This window comes from Anabrus simplex, chromosome 2 (assembly GCF_040414725.1).
Source record: "Anabrus simplex isolate iqAnaSimp1 chromosome 2, ASM4041472v1, whole genome shotgun sequence".
Taxonomy (NCBI): Eukaryota; Metazoa; Arthropoda; class Insecta; order Orthoptera; family Tettigoniidae; genus Anabrus; species Anabrus simplex.
The window spans coordinates 15,543,032-15,563,351 of NC_090266.1; the positions used below are offsets into that span (position 1 = coordinate 15,543,032).

The window sequence follows — 20,320 nt, forward strand, 5'->3', positions numbered from 1 at the left end:
GTATGTAAAGATTGTTGGTTACAAGGATAATGTCCAGATAGAAGAGGTGACTAATGCTAAAGAAGTATTAAAATATAGATATGATTACAATGGCATTTACAATAAGATACAAAAGTTGAAAATTAGAAAAGCACCTGGAATTGGTAAGATTTCTGGGGATATACTAAAGGCAATGGGATGGGATATAATACCATATCTGAAGTAATTTGATTGCTGTTTGCATGAAGGAGATACACCAGATGAGTGGAGAGTTGCTATAGTAGCCTCTGAGTATAAAGGAAAGGGTGATAGATATATAGCTGAAAATTACAGGCCAGTCAGTTTGACATGCATTGCATGTAAGCTTAGGGAAAGCATTCTTTTTGATTATTGTAATATATTCAGTTAAGTGTTCATGTAACCTTGCGAGTACAAACAGCTGTAATAGTGTATTATCAGCGCAGGCTGGAGCGTTGTATACGTCATAAGTCATGTGGTTTAATAAAGCACCGCATTGGCTACTCCCCTCTAGTCCACCCCCAGCCGCAGCCTTCCCTCTATCTCCTGTCAGTCTGGCAGAGGCAGTCTTGTGCAGTCAGTCTTGTATCGTCAGTCGTAAGTCGTGCACCTACTTCAGTCTGTTCCTTAGCCGATGTGGCATTTTAAAATTAAGTGTGTTTCTACTGATTGTCTACCCAAAGGTAGATGCATTAATTAATAACTGGTTCGATAGAAGGCAGTTCAGGTTTAGGAAAGTTTATTCCACTGAAGCTCAACTTGTAGGATTCCAGGAAGTTATAGCCAATGTCTTGAATAAGGAGGTCAAATGGACTGTATCGCGATTGACCTGTCTAAGGCATTTGATAGGGTGGATCATGGGAGACTACTGGCAAAAATGAGTGGAATTGGACTAGACAAAAGAGTGATTGAATGGATGGCTATATTGCATAAGACCAATTGTAAATACTAGTAGTAAGTTCAATACGGGGAAAAACATGAAATTGGTCTTATGCAATATGTTAGCCAACCAGGCAAAAAATGAAATAAATAAATATATAAATCTCAAGGTCAAAGTCAGTAAAATTACCAAACATCTATGGTTTCTAAAATAATGTCATAAGTACAGTCTAATACCTAAGTTCTGGAGTTCAACTCAAAGAAGTAACATATCAAGTCCAAGGTCATATGACATCCAAAACAAAACCAATAAGATATGGCTAAAGAATGAAATAAAAGAATTATGTAAGAAAATATCCTTATTAAACTTGCAGCTGTATAAGGTACACTTAAATGTTGCTCACTTAACAACCCCATTAGAATGGAATTCCATCCAACAGCACACTTACAAAAAACTTGTCAACATCTTAGAAAAAAAAATGCTTGTATACAAGCTAGAACAACTAAAAGAAACAAATAATAGATCAAATAAACATTTAATCAAAAAGGAAAAAGAACTAATTTCACCAATATTCAACAATCCCAACACAATTCATTTATCAAACACTAAATTTTCTGATCAAGAAATGAATATATTGAACAAAGGAACGAAGTTTAATTGGTCCAATTCATACAAAACAGAAGACCTAACAAATACAATAACAGAAACGGAATTTAAGATAGGAAAACTGCCGATAGAAACACAGTACGATGTTAAATTTGAAATAAAAAAAGAAACTCCCAAATTTAGTAAAAGAAATGAAAACAGATTCTAATCAGACCCTATCAAAGCAAATAAAGGAAAAGTTAACAACGTAATTGTCACTAAGGCAGATGAAAGCAAAACAATAGTTCTTGTAAATAAAGAGACTACATTAAGAAAACCCAGGAATTTTTCTAGGACAATTCCTATACCATTGTGAACAAAGACCCAATCCCCAGAATCCAAAGAAATTAAAAATCTATCCTTAAAAATTCTAATTTCTTATTCAAAGAAGAACAACAGAAACTGAATAACATGAACCCAAAAATACCAAAGGCAAAAGCTCTAACTAAAATGCACAAAAACAACATACCCATTCGACCAATCATAAATAGCATGAATAGCCCCACATATAACACATCAAAATTTATACACAAGTTCCTAAAAAAACACTATGAGTTCAATAATAATTCTTCAGTCAAAAACTCAATAGAATTCTGTGAAAAAATAAAGTTCCACCTGCAACCCCATCACAAAATTTTCATGGTGTGGGTTACTGTAGTGACATCCTAGTTCATGAACCATAGGCAACAGCTGAGTGGCCTAGTAAGTGGTCCTGAGAGTCGGGATACCAGTTGCCATGGAATGGGAGTGGGCATCTCGAACATATTCTGAGTCATGGTCCTACTTGTGCTCAGGCGGCTAGGACTATACAATCCACCGGTGGTCCATAACCCGTTAGAGGAGAGATCCTCACTTGGACTATGTGCAAGTAGGGCAGCATCCTGCTTCATGAATTTACCGAGCTCAGAACGTTTTAAGCAAGCCTCGGACCTATGAGAGTAACGGAGTCCCACTCCCATTTGACAGGCGAGGGACTCCTTGGAAACAACTTGGCAAACGAAATGGAATTCGATGGGGAGCTATCAATATTAATGGGGCTTATGGAAGAAAGAACGTAGAACTCGTTGAGTCAGCAAAGAGGATGCATCTGGATGTGCTAGGAGTAAGTGATATCCGGGTAAGGGGAGATAACAAGGAAGAGATAGGAGATTATAAAGTGTACTTGACGGGTGATAGGAAGGGAAGTGCAGAGTCTGGGGTAGGGCTGTTTATCAGGAATACCATTGCACGCATCATAGTATATGTTAGGCACGTAAATGAGTGAATGATGTGGGTAGATTTGTCAGTTGGAGGAATTAGGACGAGTTCAGTGTATTCACCATGTGAAGGTGCAGATAAGGATGAAGTTGACAAGTCTTATGAAGCATTGAGTGACATTGTGGTCAGGGTCATCAGCAAGGATAGAATAGTGCTAATGGGCGATTTCAATGCGAGAGTTGGGAATAGAACTGAAGGATACGAAAGGGTGATTGGTAAATGTGGGGAAGATATGGAAGCTAATGGGAATGGGAAGCGTTTGCTGGACTTCTGTGCTAGTATGGGTTTAGCTGTTACGAATACATTTCTTCAAGCATAAGGCTATTCACCGCTACACATGGGAGGCTAGGGGTACCCGATCCATAATAGACTATATCTTAACCGACTTCGAATTCAGGAAATCTGGTAGGAATGTACGAGTTTTTTGCAGATTTTTCGATGATACAGACCACTATCTGATCTGTAGTGAACTAAGTAGCTCTAGACCTAGGGTAAAGAAAGTGAAATCTGTCTGCAAACGAATAAGGGTAGAAAATCTCCAGGACGAGGAAATTAGACAGAAGTACATGGATATGATTAGTGAGAAGTTTCGAACAGTAGACAGTAAGCAGGTTCAGGATATAGAAAGTGAATGGGTGGTATACAGGGATGCTGTAGTAGAAACAGCAAGGGAATGCCTAAGAACAACTGTGTGTAAAGATGGGAAAAGGCGAACATCATGGTGGAATGATGAAGTGAGAGCAGCTTGTAAACGTAAAAAGGAGGCTTATCAGAGATGGCTCCAAACAAGGGCCGAGGCAGACAGGGGTTTGTACGTAGATGAAAGAAACAGAGCGAAACAAATAGGCTAGTTGTTGAATCGAAAAAGAAGTCTTGGGAAGATTTTGGTAATAACCTGGAAAGGCTAGGCCAAGCAGCAGGGAAACTTTTCTGGACAGTAATAAAGAATCTTAGGAAGGGAGGGAAAAAGGAAATGAACAGTGTTTTGAGTAATTCAGGTGAACTCATAATAGATCCCAGGGAATCACTGGAGAGGTGGAGGGAATATTTTGAACATCTTCTCAATGTAAAAGGTAATCTGCCTGATGGTGTTGCAAACAGCCAAGCTCATGGGGAGGAGGAAAATGATGTTTGTGAAATTACGCTTGAGGAAGTGGAAAGGATGGTAAATAAACTCCATTGTCATAAAGCAGCAGGAATAGATGAAATTAGACCTGAAATGGTGAAGTGTAGTGGGAAGGCAGGGATGAAATGACTTCATAGAGTAGTAAAATTAGCATGGAGTGTCGGTAAGGTACCTTCAGATTGGACAAAAGCAGTAATTGCACCTATCTATAAGCAAGGGAACAGGAAGGATTGCAACAACTATCGAGGTATCTCATTGATTAGTATACCAGGCAAAGTATTCACTGGCATTTTGGAAGGGAGGGTGCGATCAGTCGTTGAGAGGAAGTTGGATGAAAATCAGTGTGGTTTCAGACCACATAGAGGCTGTCAGGATCAGATTTTCAGTATGCGCCAGTAATTGAAAAATGCTACGAGAGGAATAGGCAGTTGTTTGTTTCGTAGATCTAGAGAAAGCATATGACAGGGTACCGAGGGAAAAGATGTTCACCACACTGGGGAACTATGGAATTAAGGTAGACTATTAAAATCAATCAAAGGCATTTATGTTGACAATTGGGCTTCAGTGAGAATTGATGGTAGAATGAGTTCTTGGTTCAGGGTACTTACAGGAGTTAGACAAGGCTGTAATCTTTCACCTTTGCTGTTCATAGTTTACATGGATCATCTGCTGAAAGGTATAAAATGGCAGGAAGGGATTCTGTTAGGTGGAAATATAGTAAGGAGTCTGGCCTATGCTGTCGTCTTGGTCCGTCTGGCAGATTGTGCTGAAAACCTGCAGTCTAATAACTTGAAACTTAAAAATTGGTGCAATGAGTATGGTATGAAAATTAGCCTCTCGAAGACTAAATTGATGACAGTAGGTAAGAAATTCAACAGAATTGAATGTCAGATTGGTGATACAGAGCTAGAACAGGTCGATAATTTCAAGTATTTAGATTGTGTGTTCTCCCAGGATCCGGTCTAGGAAGCCAAGAATATCGATCGAGAGGATTCGTCGTGCTGACCACACGACACCTCGTAATCTTCAGGCCTTCGGGCTGAGCAGCGGTCGCTTGGTAGGCCAAGGCCCTTCAAGGGCTGTAGTCCCATGGGGTTTGGTTTGGTTTGGTTCTCCCAGGATGGTAATATAGTAAGTGAGATTGAATCAAGGTGCCGTAAAGCTAATGTAGTGAGTTCGCATTTGCGATCAGCAGTATTCTGTAAGAAGGAAGTCAGCTGCCAGACGAAAGTATCTTTTCATCCTTCTATTCTTAGACCAACTTTGCTTTACGGGAGCAAAAACTGGGTGGACTCATGATATCTTATTCATAAGTTAGAAGTAACAGACATGAAAGTAGCGAAAATGATTGCTGGTACAAACAGGTGGGAACAATGGCAGGAAGGTACTTGGAATGAGGAGATAAAGATTAATTTAGTATGAACTCGATGGATGAAGCTGTACGCATAAACTGGCTTTGGTGGTGGGGTCATGTGAGGCGAATGGAGGAGGATAGGTTACCTAGGAGAATAATGAACTCTGTTATGGAGGGTAAGAGAAGTAGAGGGAGTTGAAGGCGACGATGGTTAGACTCGGTTTCTAACGATTTAAAGATAAGAGGTATAGAACTAAATGAGGCCACAACACTAGTTGCAAATCGAGGATTGTGGCGACGTTTCGTAAATTCACAGAGGCTTGCAGACTGAACGCTTTAAGGCATAACAGTCTATAATGATAGTGTATGTATGTATGTATAATATCACTAACATGTACTGTAACATACCTAGTAACGAAACAGTTAGAATAATTGAGGCCAATTTATCCAAACATAGCAATCTTTGTAAATTAGAAATAGACAAATTTATTAAACTGCTTAAATTTGTATTGAACAACAACTATTTCTCCTTCAATAACAAGATCTATCACCAATTAACCTTGGCTGTGGTGGACTCCAGCTCAGGGATATCTGTATGGATAACTTGGAAGAATCTCAAATTAAACCGAATATAGAAGGACTATGCCTTTTGTTGAGGTGATAATAGATCACCGTAAAAAATAATAGTATAAAAATTCTGGAATTTTTAAACAAGGTAGATAGTCGTATAAAATTCACCAAACAAGATGAAAACAATGATTCATTAAATTTCCTAGATATAAACGTAACACGTACAGATTTTGGATTTGACTTTCGGATATACAGAAAACTGACACAAACCCCAATTACAATAAAAAATGATTCCCTTCATCCGAAATCCCATAAACAAGCTTCTTTTCTTTCAGCCTAGTACACAGAGCTTTCAAGATACCTGTATCACCAGTTAACTTAAAGAACTTAGATTTATAAAAGAACTAGATTATCATCATGACTAATCGCACATAATGCAAAATTACAGTCTTTTTAAATAACATTATTTAGAGAGCACAATTCTTAACTAAAATTCTCAATACTGAAATGTTACTGTATTCCAAAAACCAATGCACTTCAGAAACTATGGCTTCTATATATTAACATTCAATATTTATATTTATGACTCAAATTTTAATGCCAAATTACAGTTCAATCAATTTTATTTTAACATTGCAAACAATTTTTAGCCAATTTTTCAAATTGTAAAAAATGTGTTTTAGAATTAAGAGTTACTCCATTTTAACATTGCAAATCATATTGTCATAATTTTTAATGTGTATATTATTCTTGTGTTTTAAATATTATCACTGAAATTAGATTTACATTCAATGTAATTTGTAACAACAATCCAAATGTGACAAACCTTGAGGCAATTGTATAGGCTGATGATGCTTGTGAATAAAAGCGAAACATGTCCCGGTAAATTAGTGTTGTAACATTACAACTTAGCAACACAAACTGTAATTTGTATTGAAAAGGTGGATCAAAATAACCAACAAATTGTTAGTACAGTAGAGTCTAGATTCACTAACGAAAATACCATACTGGAAAGACTTAACAGAATAGACCCCTGCATAAAATTTACTAAAGAAACTGAAAACAATCACACTTTAAACTATCTCTATAACAATAACTAGACACGAAAACCACTTACCATGCAAAATATACCAAAAACCCACACACACATCGAACACGATCAAAATAGACTCCATCCATCCCAATACTCAAAAAAGCAGCTTATTACAGCATGATCCATAGAGCTTTCAACATACCGTTATCAGATGATGATTTAAAAGAGAAAATATGTCTAATTCACGAAATAGCTAAAAAAAAAAATGGGTACAAGGAAGAAGTGATCAATACAGTTATTCATAAAATCAAATCTCAACCAAAAACCAGATTGACAAAAATAGACAAACCTAAAAAGGAATACGTATTATTAACTTTCAACAACACACACATATATCCCATAACTAACATCTTCAACAAACATAACTTAAAAATAGCATTCACGACCACTCACAATAGCACTAACATCTTACACAATACTAAAACAATCAATATTAACAACAAGTACTATCAATCAGGAGTATACCGTATCAGATGCAACAACTGTGAGACCAGCTATTTGGACGTACCGGTAGAAACTTCACGATCCGATATAATGAACACTTAAATGCCGTAAAATATAATAATGTTTCTGCAATAGGCCAGCACATCGAAGAACAAAACACAGTTTCACAAACATCACAAATGACATGAAAATATTAAATATAAATCCTAAAGGCCCCTTGCCCAATATAACAGAAGAGTTTTACATATTGTTAGACCAATACGCCAATCCCAATTACAACATAAATGAAATTACAGAAAAAACCAATACCATTTTCAATAAAGTCATCCCCGCTTTAAAAAATTATCATCTCAAACCAATCAACAAACAGAACATAACACGCGCCACGAATGACACACCCAGCTCCGCCCCTACCCCCACAACAGCAACTCTCCCTACCCATCCATCCATTCCCCTCACAGCAGCAGGCACAAGCCCAAAGAGAGCGCGATACAGTACACGCCAGGCAGTCAAATCCAACGCAACCCAACCACCACAGCAATAGTAAGTACATATTCACGATAACACACACACAATAGTTCATAACTCTACTCACACCAGTTTTCCATCTTTTACAGACAACATATATCAGCATACAGTTATCGACGAGGAAGGAGCCACTACTCTGCATCAGAAATACTTACGCACAACCTAGACCACAATTTATTCCAATACTTAAAGATAATACCAATCACAGCTGCACATATTTACTTCCGTCTATATACTGGATTTGTTAATAATAGAGGATTTTACCACCCATACAAGTGGAGACATTTTAACACAAAAAGGACTTCCTAAGAGCACTGCCCATGAACGCAAGCACTGATTTATTCTGTAACTATATTGGACTCAAAGCAAGAAGGTAGACTTACGCAAGACGTATAAATTCATTTCAACGAAAGTGTTTTATAGGCATTATTATAAAGGATTTTAACACGTACTGTGTATTTTAATATGTGATTTTAACAAGCACTACATTTTAAAGTGTTTAATGTACTTGTAATTTAGAATTAAGTTTAAGTTCCACAAACAAATTTTAGGCCTAAAAGATAACTCCACACCTAAGTACCTGAATTGTATTATATTAACCATTTTACTCTTAAACATGCCCAATTTGGACGCTTGGACATAATGCTTCCCCATGGCTCTCCGTTTAGAAAGGCACATTAACTATTATTTGACATATGTAAACGTATCAATGTACAGCTGATGACTGTTTAGGGTCAAAACCGGTCCTGTAGTTAATAATAAAATTGTATTGATAAGGTGGAACTTTTTCTTATCTATATATTACTGAACTATCAATACGGAAATGAAACTAGTAAATCTAGAAATGTCATCAATGCGAAAAATCTTATGTTGGTCAAACTGGACGCAGTTTTACGGTAAGATACTTAGAGCCGTCAACACCGAGAGGCATAAAAAAATTTTCTCGATGGGCCAACACATGAGTGCAACTGGTCATCAGTTCACCACTATAGACATTTTGACAATATTGCGTAAAACAAATAAAGGTGGTCTAGAAAATATATATATTTATTCAGATCAACAAAGTAATCAGGATAATAACCTGAGTGATTGATAATAGGAACCCTTTATATGAAGGGTTATTATCACATCTGGAAGCATTAGGCATTAAAAACAATACAGACAATAAAAGAAAGAAAATGAACGAACTTCCGTTCTCCCTTATATCTATTCCCCCTACCCCTTCTTCTAAAACCGAAACCGTGATCGTAAGCGACACGCCTCTTCCCCACTCCACAGCCTTGTCTCCCCCGAAGGTGGAGCAAGCTTTGGAACACACACATCATTACTTCACAAGACGGAAGGCTGCATCAGCCGTCGCTCCTCCGAGGACACATTAGATTTTGTCAACAACAAGGTATGAGACCCTCCTTTTTATATACTAGGTTTCCTTGCGCAGAGTTAAAACACGCTTTTAAAAGCAATCCCCCATTTTATTTCATTTCAGATTTCGGGGAAGCTCTTTTAATAATATTATGACAGCAGTCTGCTTCAGGGATCCTGAATTAATTGAATTCAAGAGACACTTTTATGAAATTAAAACAAACAACATTCGCCTTGGAAGGAGCAAATCAAGAGAACATCCTTGTAAAATATAGAACAGTAACAAAGGAAAATTATATTTCAAAAACATTTTATTAGTAGAGAAGTAGAATATCATAGTGAAAAGTGCTGGAAACAAAAACATTTTTAATAACATCTGTTCCAGTGAATAGATGTAGTTGTAAAATAGGCTAAAATAATTAAATCCATTTCCCTCCCATTTCACCACCCCATTCAACCATCCATATTGATTTTAATTAATTTCAGTTTTTAAATTCACGTAAATTTTAAGTAAAATGAGGTACTTGTTAAGATGTTCTTAAGAAGATAAATACTTTGTAATTTCACCTAAGCGTTGTAATACAGCTGAAGATGTTCCAAATGAAACGAAACATTGATTGATTTGCTTAATGCAAATATAAGTATCAAAAAAGGTGGAAATTTATTGTTATTGATTCATTGTAAATAGGATTTGATACGGGAAATGAAGCTGATTTCTTGCGAACAATAAGTGGTATGTTCCGAGCTGTCAGTGGAGAGATGGCGTGGTGTGACTTTAGTAGACGAATAAGTTTGAGTGGTGTCTTTAATAGTAGGAAAGATCACAATATGAAGATAAAGTTGGAATTCAGGAGTACAAATTGGGACAAATATTCATTATAGGAAGGGGAGTTGGGGATTGGAGTAACTTACCAAGGGAGATGTTCAGTAAATTTCCAATTTCCTTGCAATCATTTAAGAAAAGGCTAGGAAAACAACAGATAGGGAATCTGCCACCTGGGCGACTGCCCTAAATGCAGATTAGTGGTGATTGATTGATTGATTGATTGATTGATTGATTGATTGATTGATTGATTGATTGATTGATTGATTGATTGATTGATTGGATTGATTTTAGTCCATCATTCCTTTTCTTCCTTTAGCAAACTTTGCAAAAATGTAATTTATGCTGTCTGTTCAGGTCTCAGGATCGTCTCAAGGAGACACTCGTGCCACAATATTAGCACTTTTTTCTGAAAATTAGTTATTGACATTAATAGAATCTCTGCATTGAAGTCTCCCTTCATACGTGTCAAGTAAGGAGCATACGCTAACATTTCCGTAGGATTTGGGCAAACTGGAATTTCAAAATACATTCTTACCGCTAGGATTAATCATGGTGACGACATGCAAATGGTGTTGGGAATTGAAGGTGGTGATATTTCCATCGGAAAATAAGCTGCCCTGAAAAAGTAGCAGAAGGGGAAAAGAGTGGGTGTGAATTTGAACCTTAAATCTTGAAATTCGCTCTCATTGTATTTCATAGCTCTGAAACATTACACTGGTGTTGGAAGTTGGGTGACATAGCACACTTAGAAAACATGCCTGATTTTAGTGTAGTTGTAAGAGCAAATTGAGAAAATTTTCAAATATTGAATATTAAATGTAAGCATATGGAGAAATATGACAATTGATACCAAACTTTTTGTCATATTTTGCAGTGTGTACAGCTAAGTGTACAGACACTACACGTGATCCTACGTTACGCATTACATCTTTACGACATGCGTCACGGTGGCAGCGGTAGTAATGGAAGAGTGTGGGAGAAACGTGGACCTGCAGCATACTACACCGAGCTGATATTTGAACTGGCTGCACTGCTTATTGATTTGGTTCATCATTTGCATATGCTTCTGTGGAGCAACATCTTTCTTTCCATGGCTTCTTTAGTTATTTGCATGCAGTTAAGGTTCCTTTGTCACGAAATTCAACGTCGTATCAAAAAGCATCGGAACTACTTGTGGGTTCTTAACCATATGGAACAAAAGTAAGTATCTAGATGTGTATTGCCTTTTTCTGTTTTATATTTATTGTGTATATTTATTTAGTAATAATAATAATAATAATAATAATAATAATAATAATAATAATAATAATAATAATAAGCTTGTTACCTAACCTGGCACCCTTTTCAGGGGCAAGCCAATTGTGGTATGCAAGTTGCAGGAATGAAGGGGATGGAACAGACCCTCAATTGACAAGACGAAAGATGTAATCCTATGATATTTCTGAGACCCAGAGGGTGAAGTTGCTGACTTATTAACCCTAGAGTTGGGTATTTCCTTGCTCACACCTTTTGGCAGTGCAAGAGTTCTCGTATACAGGGTGTCTCAGGAGGAAGGGGCCATACGTTAAGAGGTGATAGTATGGTTCATTCTAAAGTGAAAACATCATATGAACATATGCTTTATTTTCAATAGTTTCTGAGATACAGACCATATTATGTCATTGTCAACTGTCAATTTCCCTTTGAAATTTATGTGTAATTATTGTGTAATTGTCCATTTCCCTTTACAACTTATTCTCAAAAACACCCCCACCGAGTTCAGTGCATTTTTTCGCTCTTGTGTTGCTAATCGGAGCTGATGTCTCTCTTCTGTAATGTGCACACAAGTCCTCCCTTGTCTTCTCTTTGTTCTTTAACCAACCCCAGCGGCGTGATCTTGGTGGCCATGCTGTACCACTGCAACGAACGAAGTGTACAAACTGTGAAATACAAGCCAACTACGTTAAGGATATAATTTTATCAACAAACGTCACCATGGCTACCGGCTTGGCTACCATGGCCAATTTAGTACAATTGCCCAATGCGGTCTGTATGTGGGGAAACTGTTGAAAATATATCATACGTTCATATGTTTTCACTTTAGATTGACCAATACCATTACCTCTCAACGTATGGCCCCTTCCTTCTGGGACATTTTGATTTTAGTTTAAATTTCATTACAGTGAACAGCAGCAAAATTAAATTATTTTGTAGTCCTTCTGATTTACCTGTATTCATGAACAAGTGAGTTAGTATGTAGCACTCCCTTTCGTCTTGATGCTGGCGATGTGGCACAGCATGGAGTCATGCTGATCCATGATCACTGCGCAGCCTCCATTACCCCATGAAGATTGGTCGGAACAGGATCCTCGGCACACACGTTCCAGATGTTCTCAGTGGGACTGAGATCAGGGCTCCCCGGGGCCAGGCAACTACAGTTTGGAAGCGATGGCCTGGAGGTACAGATTGCCTACAAGGTGCTGGAGAGGAAGAAAGGGTGAACGTGATCTGCCAGTTCGCTGGTGAGGGGCGTCAGATGTACTGGGGGTCCTATTTCATCCCAGCTGAATGTTCCCCTATGATAGGTTGACCAAACGTCCCTTATTTTACGGGATTGTCCCTCATTTCTCTAAAGCATCCCGTTGTCACGCATATTGTCCCATTTTTCGTGAACCATTCTGTATTTTTTAAAATACAGTGTTTAAACTTTATTTATCACAAACCTCTGATCTGTGTTTGGTTGGCACTAAATGTGAGACACATGGCAGCATGACATGAATATGTCTTATGGCCGGGGGTCTTCCAAAAATTTGTTTAACGCGGCAAGATGCGTGACGGAAGTGATGTCACATTAGTCGTTATCATAGGTCTTGGTCGCCAAAGATGCTCTCTGAAATGATGCAAATAAATTGTTCATTATCAGCATTTGAGATTCATGATCATTAGCTTTTCGCAAAGGGAAAAGTTTCTTTTTTGCAACACTTTGTGTACTGGTACTGGAAGTGGGCTGCTTTCATTTTTAATAATAATCATTATCGTCATCAGTACTTATTTTCTATAAATAAATGGTACTCTTTGTGATGTCTGCGGCTTGTTAAGAAATTCTAATCTTAAATAGGGCCTGATAATCAATGGCATTTGAAGTGTCCTGTATTTTCATGCTTGTAATCTGGTCATTCTACCCTATGAGGATGCCAAGACCACCAGACTGAGTTGTATCTTGTTGGCATGAGGGATCCATTGCCAAATTTGGTTGATAACGCATTTGTATCCGGCCCTTCGCACATACCAACTGGTACATTGACTTATCTGTCCAGGTGACCTTTACCCTTGTTTCTAATGTCCAATGGCATGTTCCTTTAACCAACTTACAAAGGCTATGCTGAAAGCTTTTAGCAGCCCGTAAACCGTACTTCTGAGGACGGTGGAATTCTTTTTCGTTTGAAAAAGCGATGTTTCTTGACCTTGGAACATGTGCATGCAATCCCTCCCAGCAGTGGTTCCTCCACAGCATGGGAAGAAAGCACAGACACAGTGTAAGATAGATCTCTTGCACTGTGATTTTCGTGCAATGATTTTTTATGATTATAAAAAGTATTTAAGCCCCAAAGAACACCATTCTTCTTTGCTGCGCGTTTTTGGTGAAGCTTCCCCTTCTAGGGCCACAGTTGGATATTGATTTCGCGAGTTTTCAAGGTGTCGGCAGTTGGTTGAAGATGAACTTCTTCCCAGTCGCCCAGCAGCAGCTGTGACTCAGGAACACATTGATGCTATGAGGAAAATGATCATTGAAGATCCACATCTTACATTTTGTGACATTGAAGGGATCCCAAATAATGGGTCAACAGCAGCGGAGACCATCGGTCACAATTATTTAGGCCTTATCAAGAGATGTGCCTGTTGGGTGCCTTATTCCCTGACAGAAAGTCAAAAGGAGGCAAGAGTGGACTGGTGTCGTTTGATGGAGGGCAGTCCCAAGACACCTAAGATATGGTCATGTGACAAAACGTGGGTTTACTATTATGACCCTGAAATGAAGAGACAGTCCTCTGCGTGGTGCTTTCCAGGGGAGGAACCACCCACAAAATTTCAGTGAAGTCGAAGAAGTTCTGGAAAGTAGATGGTGGCAACTTTTTTTTTTTTTTTTTTTTTTACGAAAATGGGGCATCTCACCTCTGTGACCTCCGACATAAGTCGTACAGTCAGTGCTGAATGGTACGTGAATGATTGTCTTCCCAATATCCTCGCCACATGGAGCTCACAGCACCAGAGGTCCAAGAGTGGGCACCTTCTGCTGCATCACGACAATGCATCTGCACACATTGCTGCCAGAACAAGGGACCTTTTTGAAAAGGAAACAGTGAGAGTGTTACTTCATTCCCCCCCGTCCTATTCACTTGACCTGGCCCCATGTGACTTCTTTCTGTTCCCTAAGACCAAAGAAAAAGTTTGTGGGCAGCGGTTTTCGTCAGACGAAGAGGGCATTGCAGTGTACGAGAGTGCACCAAGTGACATCCCAAAAGAAGCTTGGACTGAGATATTTTCTAAGTGGTTTCAGAGAATGGAAAAATGTATACGTGCTAATGGAAAGTATTTTGAAAAGTTGTAATTGTTGTTTTGTAAATACTTTTTTTTCTCACACTCTGCTAAAACCTTCCGGCATAGCCCTCGTAGTCATCGTGCTTTGTGACTGGTATTGAGTAAAGGTACCTGTGTGGGACTCTTGCTTCTGTACCTCGTGGTGAGGAGACAGTTCTAGATGGTTTGGGTGCTCACACATCGTCATTATCCAGGATTGAATTGACCAGTGATCTTCTGCAGTGTGGCCCGTCCATCCACTCTTATGATTGGAGATAACCAACAACAGACCCTGTCATCACCGACGACTTGCACATCATGCCAGTTTTTCCTGAATCCACACTCACGATACACATTTAATATGGTGACCCTTGAAAAGTCCACTGCATGACTTCAGAGATGGAGTGGCTGGTACGCCTGGTGCCAGCTTTCTGACCACGATCAAATCTACTGAGGTCTCGTGTCTTACTCCTACTTCCTCGTTGTTACATACCATGCCATGGCAAGCACAGTGCCGTTTCCCTCCAATTCAGTTGCGTGCGAGTGTATTCTTTTTACAGACTGAATCTCATTGTTGAATCCATATTGATGGTTGAACTTCTTACAAAATTGTACAAAAACTATTTTAATCCTCCTAGTCAATACTATATATTTTTTACATCCAATTAAGACGAAAGTTCACACATAGATAGACATGTTTTGACCCGGCATTGGGTCATCCTCAGTAAGACATGTATGATGCATTAAAAACATAGGAAACACACAAAATAAAATGTTAGTTAAAAAGTTAAAAAAAAGCATGATGAAAGTTAAAAAATCTGTAAAATGTTGATTGTTAAAACAGTCTTGAGCTGGAAGTCTTTTTGTTTCAATGCTTTTTGTTGTCCTTTGGTGTGGATCAACTGGTGTCGGTTTACTGTTGGTTTAGTTTTTGTGTTACGTGTTATAAATCACATTTTCTTGGTCCATATTGAGCTGTCATATATTATTTATTCAAACCCATCTTTGAAGGTGTCCACCTTTTCAATACAATTTATTTTTCTTTACAAATAGAATCTTTACATTGACATCGATTCAGTTGTTGGGACATGTTTAGCCCTCATTTAGGGCATCATCAGACAGTTTCTCGACTCAAAATCTTCAATTACAACCAGAATTCTGATTTTAAAATTTAAACTATTTCAGTTATGTAATATTTTTGTTTTTTGCTAGTTGTTTTACGTCGCACCGACACAGGTAGGTCTTATGGTGACGATGGGACAGGAAAAGGCTAGGAGTGGGAAAGAAGCGGCCGTGGCCTTAATTAAGGTAATCACGGAAAACCATTTTCAGGGCTGCCGACAGTGAGGTTCAAACCTACAATCTTCCGAATACTGGATACTGGCCGCACTTAAGCGACTACAGCTATCGAGCTCGGTGGTTATGTTCTGGTTTAACAATACATAAGAGTACCCATTTGACTAGAATAACTACTTGTGGGAAGAAGGATGCATTGATCATCATCATCTTCCTTCCAAGTATTGGACCATGTGACCCGTTACGGTCTTGCATTTTACTTTTTGCAAGACTTGAAAGCAATCAAATGTCCTTCCGACGGGTTGCTAGCCTGAAGGAAGTAAGACCATTGGTGGGGCTGCCACCTCTCAGCTAATGGACTAGCTGAAATCACAGCATTTCCTCCATAATGGATGTAACGGTTATACCGCCGTGACTCTGTCGACAGGGCCTCATCTGCGGGAACAGGTTTCTTCATCTCGGGAAGGTGAAGTTGTGCTTAAAGGACTGAATGTGAAATCGGTAATCAATTACATCTATGATTACCAAGAAAACTGGAAACGTCATGTTCAAAGGATGGAATCTGGAAGACTACCAAAGGAGATCCTACGCTATCAACCAAGAGGACAGAGATCTATAGTATGCATTGAGACAGTGTTAATTCTTAATTTAAAGTTCTGGGATACACAAACTGACTATGAATTTGACATTGTTGAATCACTTGGGTAGTTAGTTAAATTCAGTCTTATTGTTTATTAATATGATCGTTCTTCCTTGGACACGTATTCTTGATGATACACTTTAATGTGTCTGTTTGAAAACTTTTTTTTTTTTTTGCTAGTCGCTTTATCGTTGCACCGACACAGATAGGTCTTACAGCGACGATGGGATAGGAAAGGTCTAGTAGTAGGAAGGAAGCAGCCATGGTTTTAATTAAGGTCCAGCCCCAGCATTTGCCTGGTGTGAAAATGGGAAACCACGGAAAACCATCTTCAGGGCTCCCAACAGAGTGGGATTCGAATCCACTATCTCCCGGATGCAAGCTCACAGCCGTGTGCCCGTGACCGCACGGCCAACTTGCCCGGTCAAAAACATTTTATTAAGGTGTTCTAACTGCTCAACTTCTGTTAACTCTTATTGAGAGAACATACGTAAAATAGATATCCCTATATATGCTGTCAGTCTGAATTTGTAAATGGTTAACTAAATAGACCCATTTGATACTGCATTCTCCGTTTAAAAGGACTATTTTGTAAGAGTTTTTTAAATAACTTTAGAATCATTGTTGATTTTAACGGTCATGTTGTCGATCCTGTGTCACTTCTGTAAATACTCATTTATATGAGTAAAATGGGTACATTAAAAAAATTTTTTGGTCACGTTGTTTATAGATGTTTTGCTGTTGAGCCGCTTGTTGTTGGAGAGAGTCAAACAGGGGACTATTCAATGTGTTCATATAAATGATGAATTCAGGAACTTCAATATGAAGAACAGAGTTGAATTGAGTGTCCTCTTGTCTTTTCTCGCGGCTTGCTTGTCTCGGTGACACTACCAGATCGACTGGCTGTACTTAAGCCTGCTCGCCACGTTAGGCTACCCCTAAAATTGATAATAGGACATATAGGGGTGCTAGCCTTATGAATTTTTGGTAACGATTTTGCAACGGGTAACATAGAGTTCATGGCGTGATGTACAAATTATCTCAATTTATTCAAAATTTCCTTGGTACATATTATCACTACCAAGCGAACACAACAATAAAGAAATCCATAGAACTTCGCGAAAGAATAAAGCATATAAAGGTACCAGAACACCACAAGATCCTTTCATTCGATGTCGTCATTATGTTATGCCAATATCCTCCCTAAAACCCCTATAAATTTGAAACGGAATAATTTTACCAAATTCAGTAAATAGATGAGTTCATAGGCCTTTTAAAATTCTCTTAAAGTAATAATTATTTCATTTTTGAGATTAAAATCTACCAACAGACAGGTTTACCTATTGGAGCACCGTCCTAGAGTATTTTGGCGAACATATATATGGACTACTTAGAACACACGAACATCATGGATAAGATCACATTACATCGACGATGTGTTAGCATGAACTTTCAGAACTACTCAACGGTTTAGATCAGAATATTAAGTTCACTATGGAAATGGAGAATAATAACTTGCTTAATTATTTAGACATAACACTGTCACATCATAAGAATAATCACCCGGCATTTAACATTTACCTGAAACCAACTTACACTGCTAACACCATTAAACAAAATTTAGCACATCCTGAAGCTCACAAAAAAGCTGCCTACAATGGCACGTTAGAAAAAGCTTTAAAAATTCCGCTCTCAAAGAAAAATTTGAAAAAAGAAATCAAGACCATCTGCGAAATAGTTTTGAACAACGGATTCAGCACAAAATTTATAAATAAGCTAATCAATAAACATACTAATGTGCCCACAACTACTTCATCGAAAGAGTAAAAAACTAAAGAAAAAATGCCATATTCACATTTAGTAATAATAATATATATATATAATCACCAACGTCCTAAGAAAACAGAACCTGAAAATTGCTTTTAGAACCAGCAACACCAATGAAAGATTATTATTTAACCCTCACAGTAAATACTAGCAATAAATACGCAAATTTTAGGATATATAAACTGGAATGTCAGGGATGCGGGTCAAGTTACGTCAGACAAACTGGTAGGAACTTCCTCATAAGATATACAGAACATTGCAACGCTTTAAAATACAATCGTTTCACTGCCATGAGTAACCATCACAAAGACTATAATCACAATTATACTGCAATAGATCAAGATCTAAAAATTCTAAAACTACTCAACATTTTAGAGAATTTTTATATCAGTATGGATCAATATAAGAACCCAGTCCTCAACTTAAGTGGGACAAATGAAAAAAAGAACGTAATATGGGAAACTATCACTCCGATCATTTGTAGTAGAAAACAGGAACATAAGAACTCACAATTATTACACTCTGTTTCAGATTATACTCTATTTCAGTCACTGCCTTCGTTATTCTGCACACTCCTGTTCTCCTGCAAGCCCCACCCCATTTCCCCACTCCACTTCATTGCAGCAACACGTCTTGCGTCTCGACTGCGGGAGCAAGTCGGTCGAGAGCTGGACCCCATAATCAGAGAACACGGGTAATACAAGCGGGCCACGTAATGCAAGTTAATTTTCGTTCCTCATAACGTAATCTAAAGGTTGTTCCAGACAGTCATCACTTTTCAACTTTAATTCGATGTGTATTATCCATTTTAAGACTAAAATGAGATGGTTCAACTTCAATAATGCTTATACACATCAGCCCATGTAGGAACACAAAAACTACCAGTTGATCCACACCAAAGGACAACAAAAAGACTTCCAGCCTAAGACTGTTTAAACGATCAACATTTCAGTTTACATTTCATCATGCTTTTTAAAAATAATGTTAACCAACCTTTCATTCTGTGTGTTTCCTATGTTTTTAATGCATCAACATGTCTTTCTGAGGATGACCCAAAGCCGGGTCGAAACATATCTATACATGTGGGAACTTTCGTCTTAATTGGGTGTTAAAAAAATAAATTGACTAGGAGGATTAAAATAGTTTTTGTACAATTTTGTAAGAAGAGTGAATTTTTGACACAAGGAGAAATTAATATTTCTACAATGAAGTATCTGGTTAATGAAATAAACTTCACTGGTTCTTTGAAGAAAAAACCTGCAAGAACAATTTTATTTATGAACTACAGAGTATTTTCCAAAAATAATATGTTACTAGCTGCTTCTCTAGATGTTGTGCAACTGCAGAAATTGTAGTGTGGTGGCATTATACACCGAACCCTTGAGGTCGTACAAATTAATATTTAAAGAGTATTCTTTATCGGGTTTGAATAGAACATTGTATGAGTAAGAAATCCATAAAGGATGGTCCTTTGGGTCCATATAGCATGTATTCACCATTGGATAATCTTTGTTGTATATCTAACAGTGGGGTTTGATTTATCAAACAGAGTTGCTTATTTTTAAATGTGTTAATAATAATCTAAGTATCCATGCTTTTGGAAACGTTGATAGGAAGTGAATTTTGAACTACAAGTTATTAGGGCATTAACAAGGAACGATGCATAATGTTATTTCCTGAACAGTATCAAGCATATTTCTAGTCACCTTCAAGGAGATGGTCCTCTGGGTCCATATAACATGTATTCAAGAACAAAGTTCTTGATCAACTTCTTTTTCTTCAGTTCTTTCTGGGGTGGTCTCTTGACAATGTGGGATATGCCTCTCTTAATCTAAATTGGTGTGGTTTCTTTGGTTCTTCAGGAAGGTTCAGAAATTCTTTCAGAGTCATCACTACTACCAGAAGAAGGTGAATATGC

At 37.9% G+C, this 20,320-nt stretch overlaps 1 protein-coding gene across 1 annotated transcript in view; it reads left to right on the forward strand.

The window, feature by feature from the left end:
• LOC136864955 (E3 ubiquitin-protein ligase AMFR) overlaps positions 1 to 20,320 on the forward strand; it is a 549,886-nt gene that overhangs the window by 239,484 nt on the left and 290,082 nt on the right. Inside the window, exon 4 of the mRNA XM_068226459.1 lies at positions 10,957 to 11,282. Within this exon, the coding sequence (XP_068082560.1) occupies positions 10,957 to 11,282 (326 nt within the window). The remainder of the gene's footprint in view (positions 1 to 10,956; positions 11,283 to 20,320) is intronic.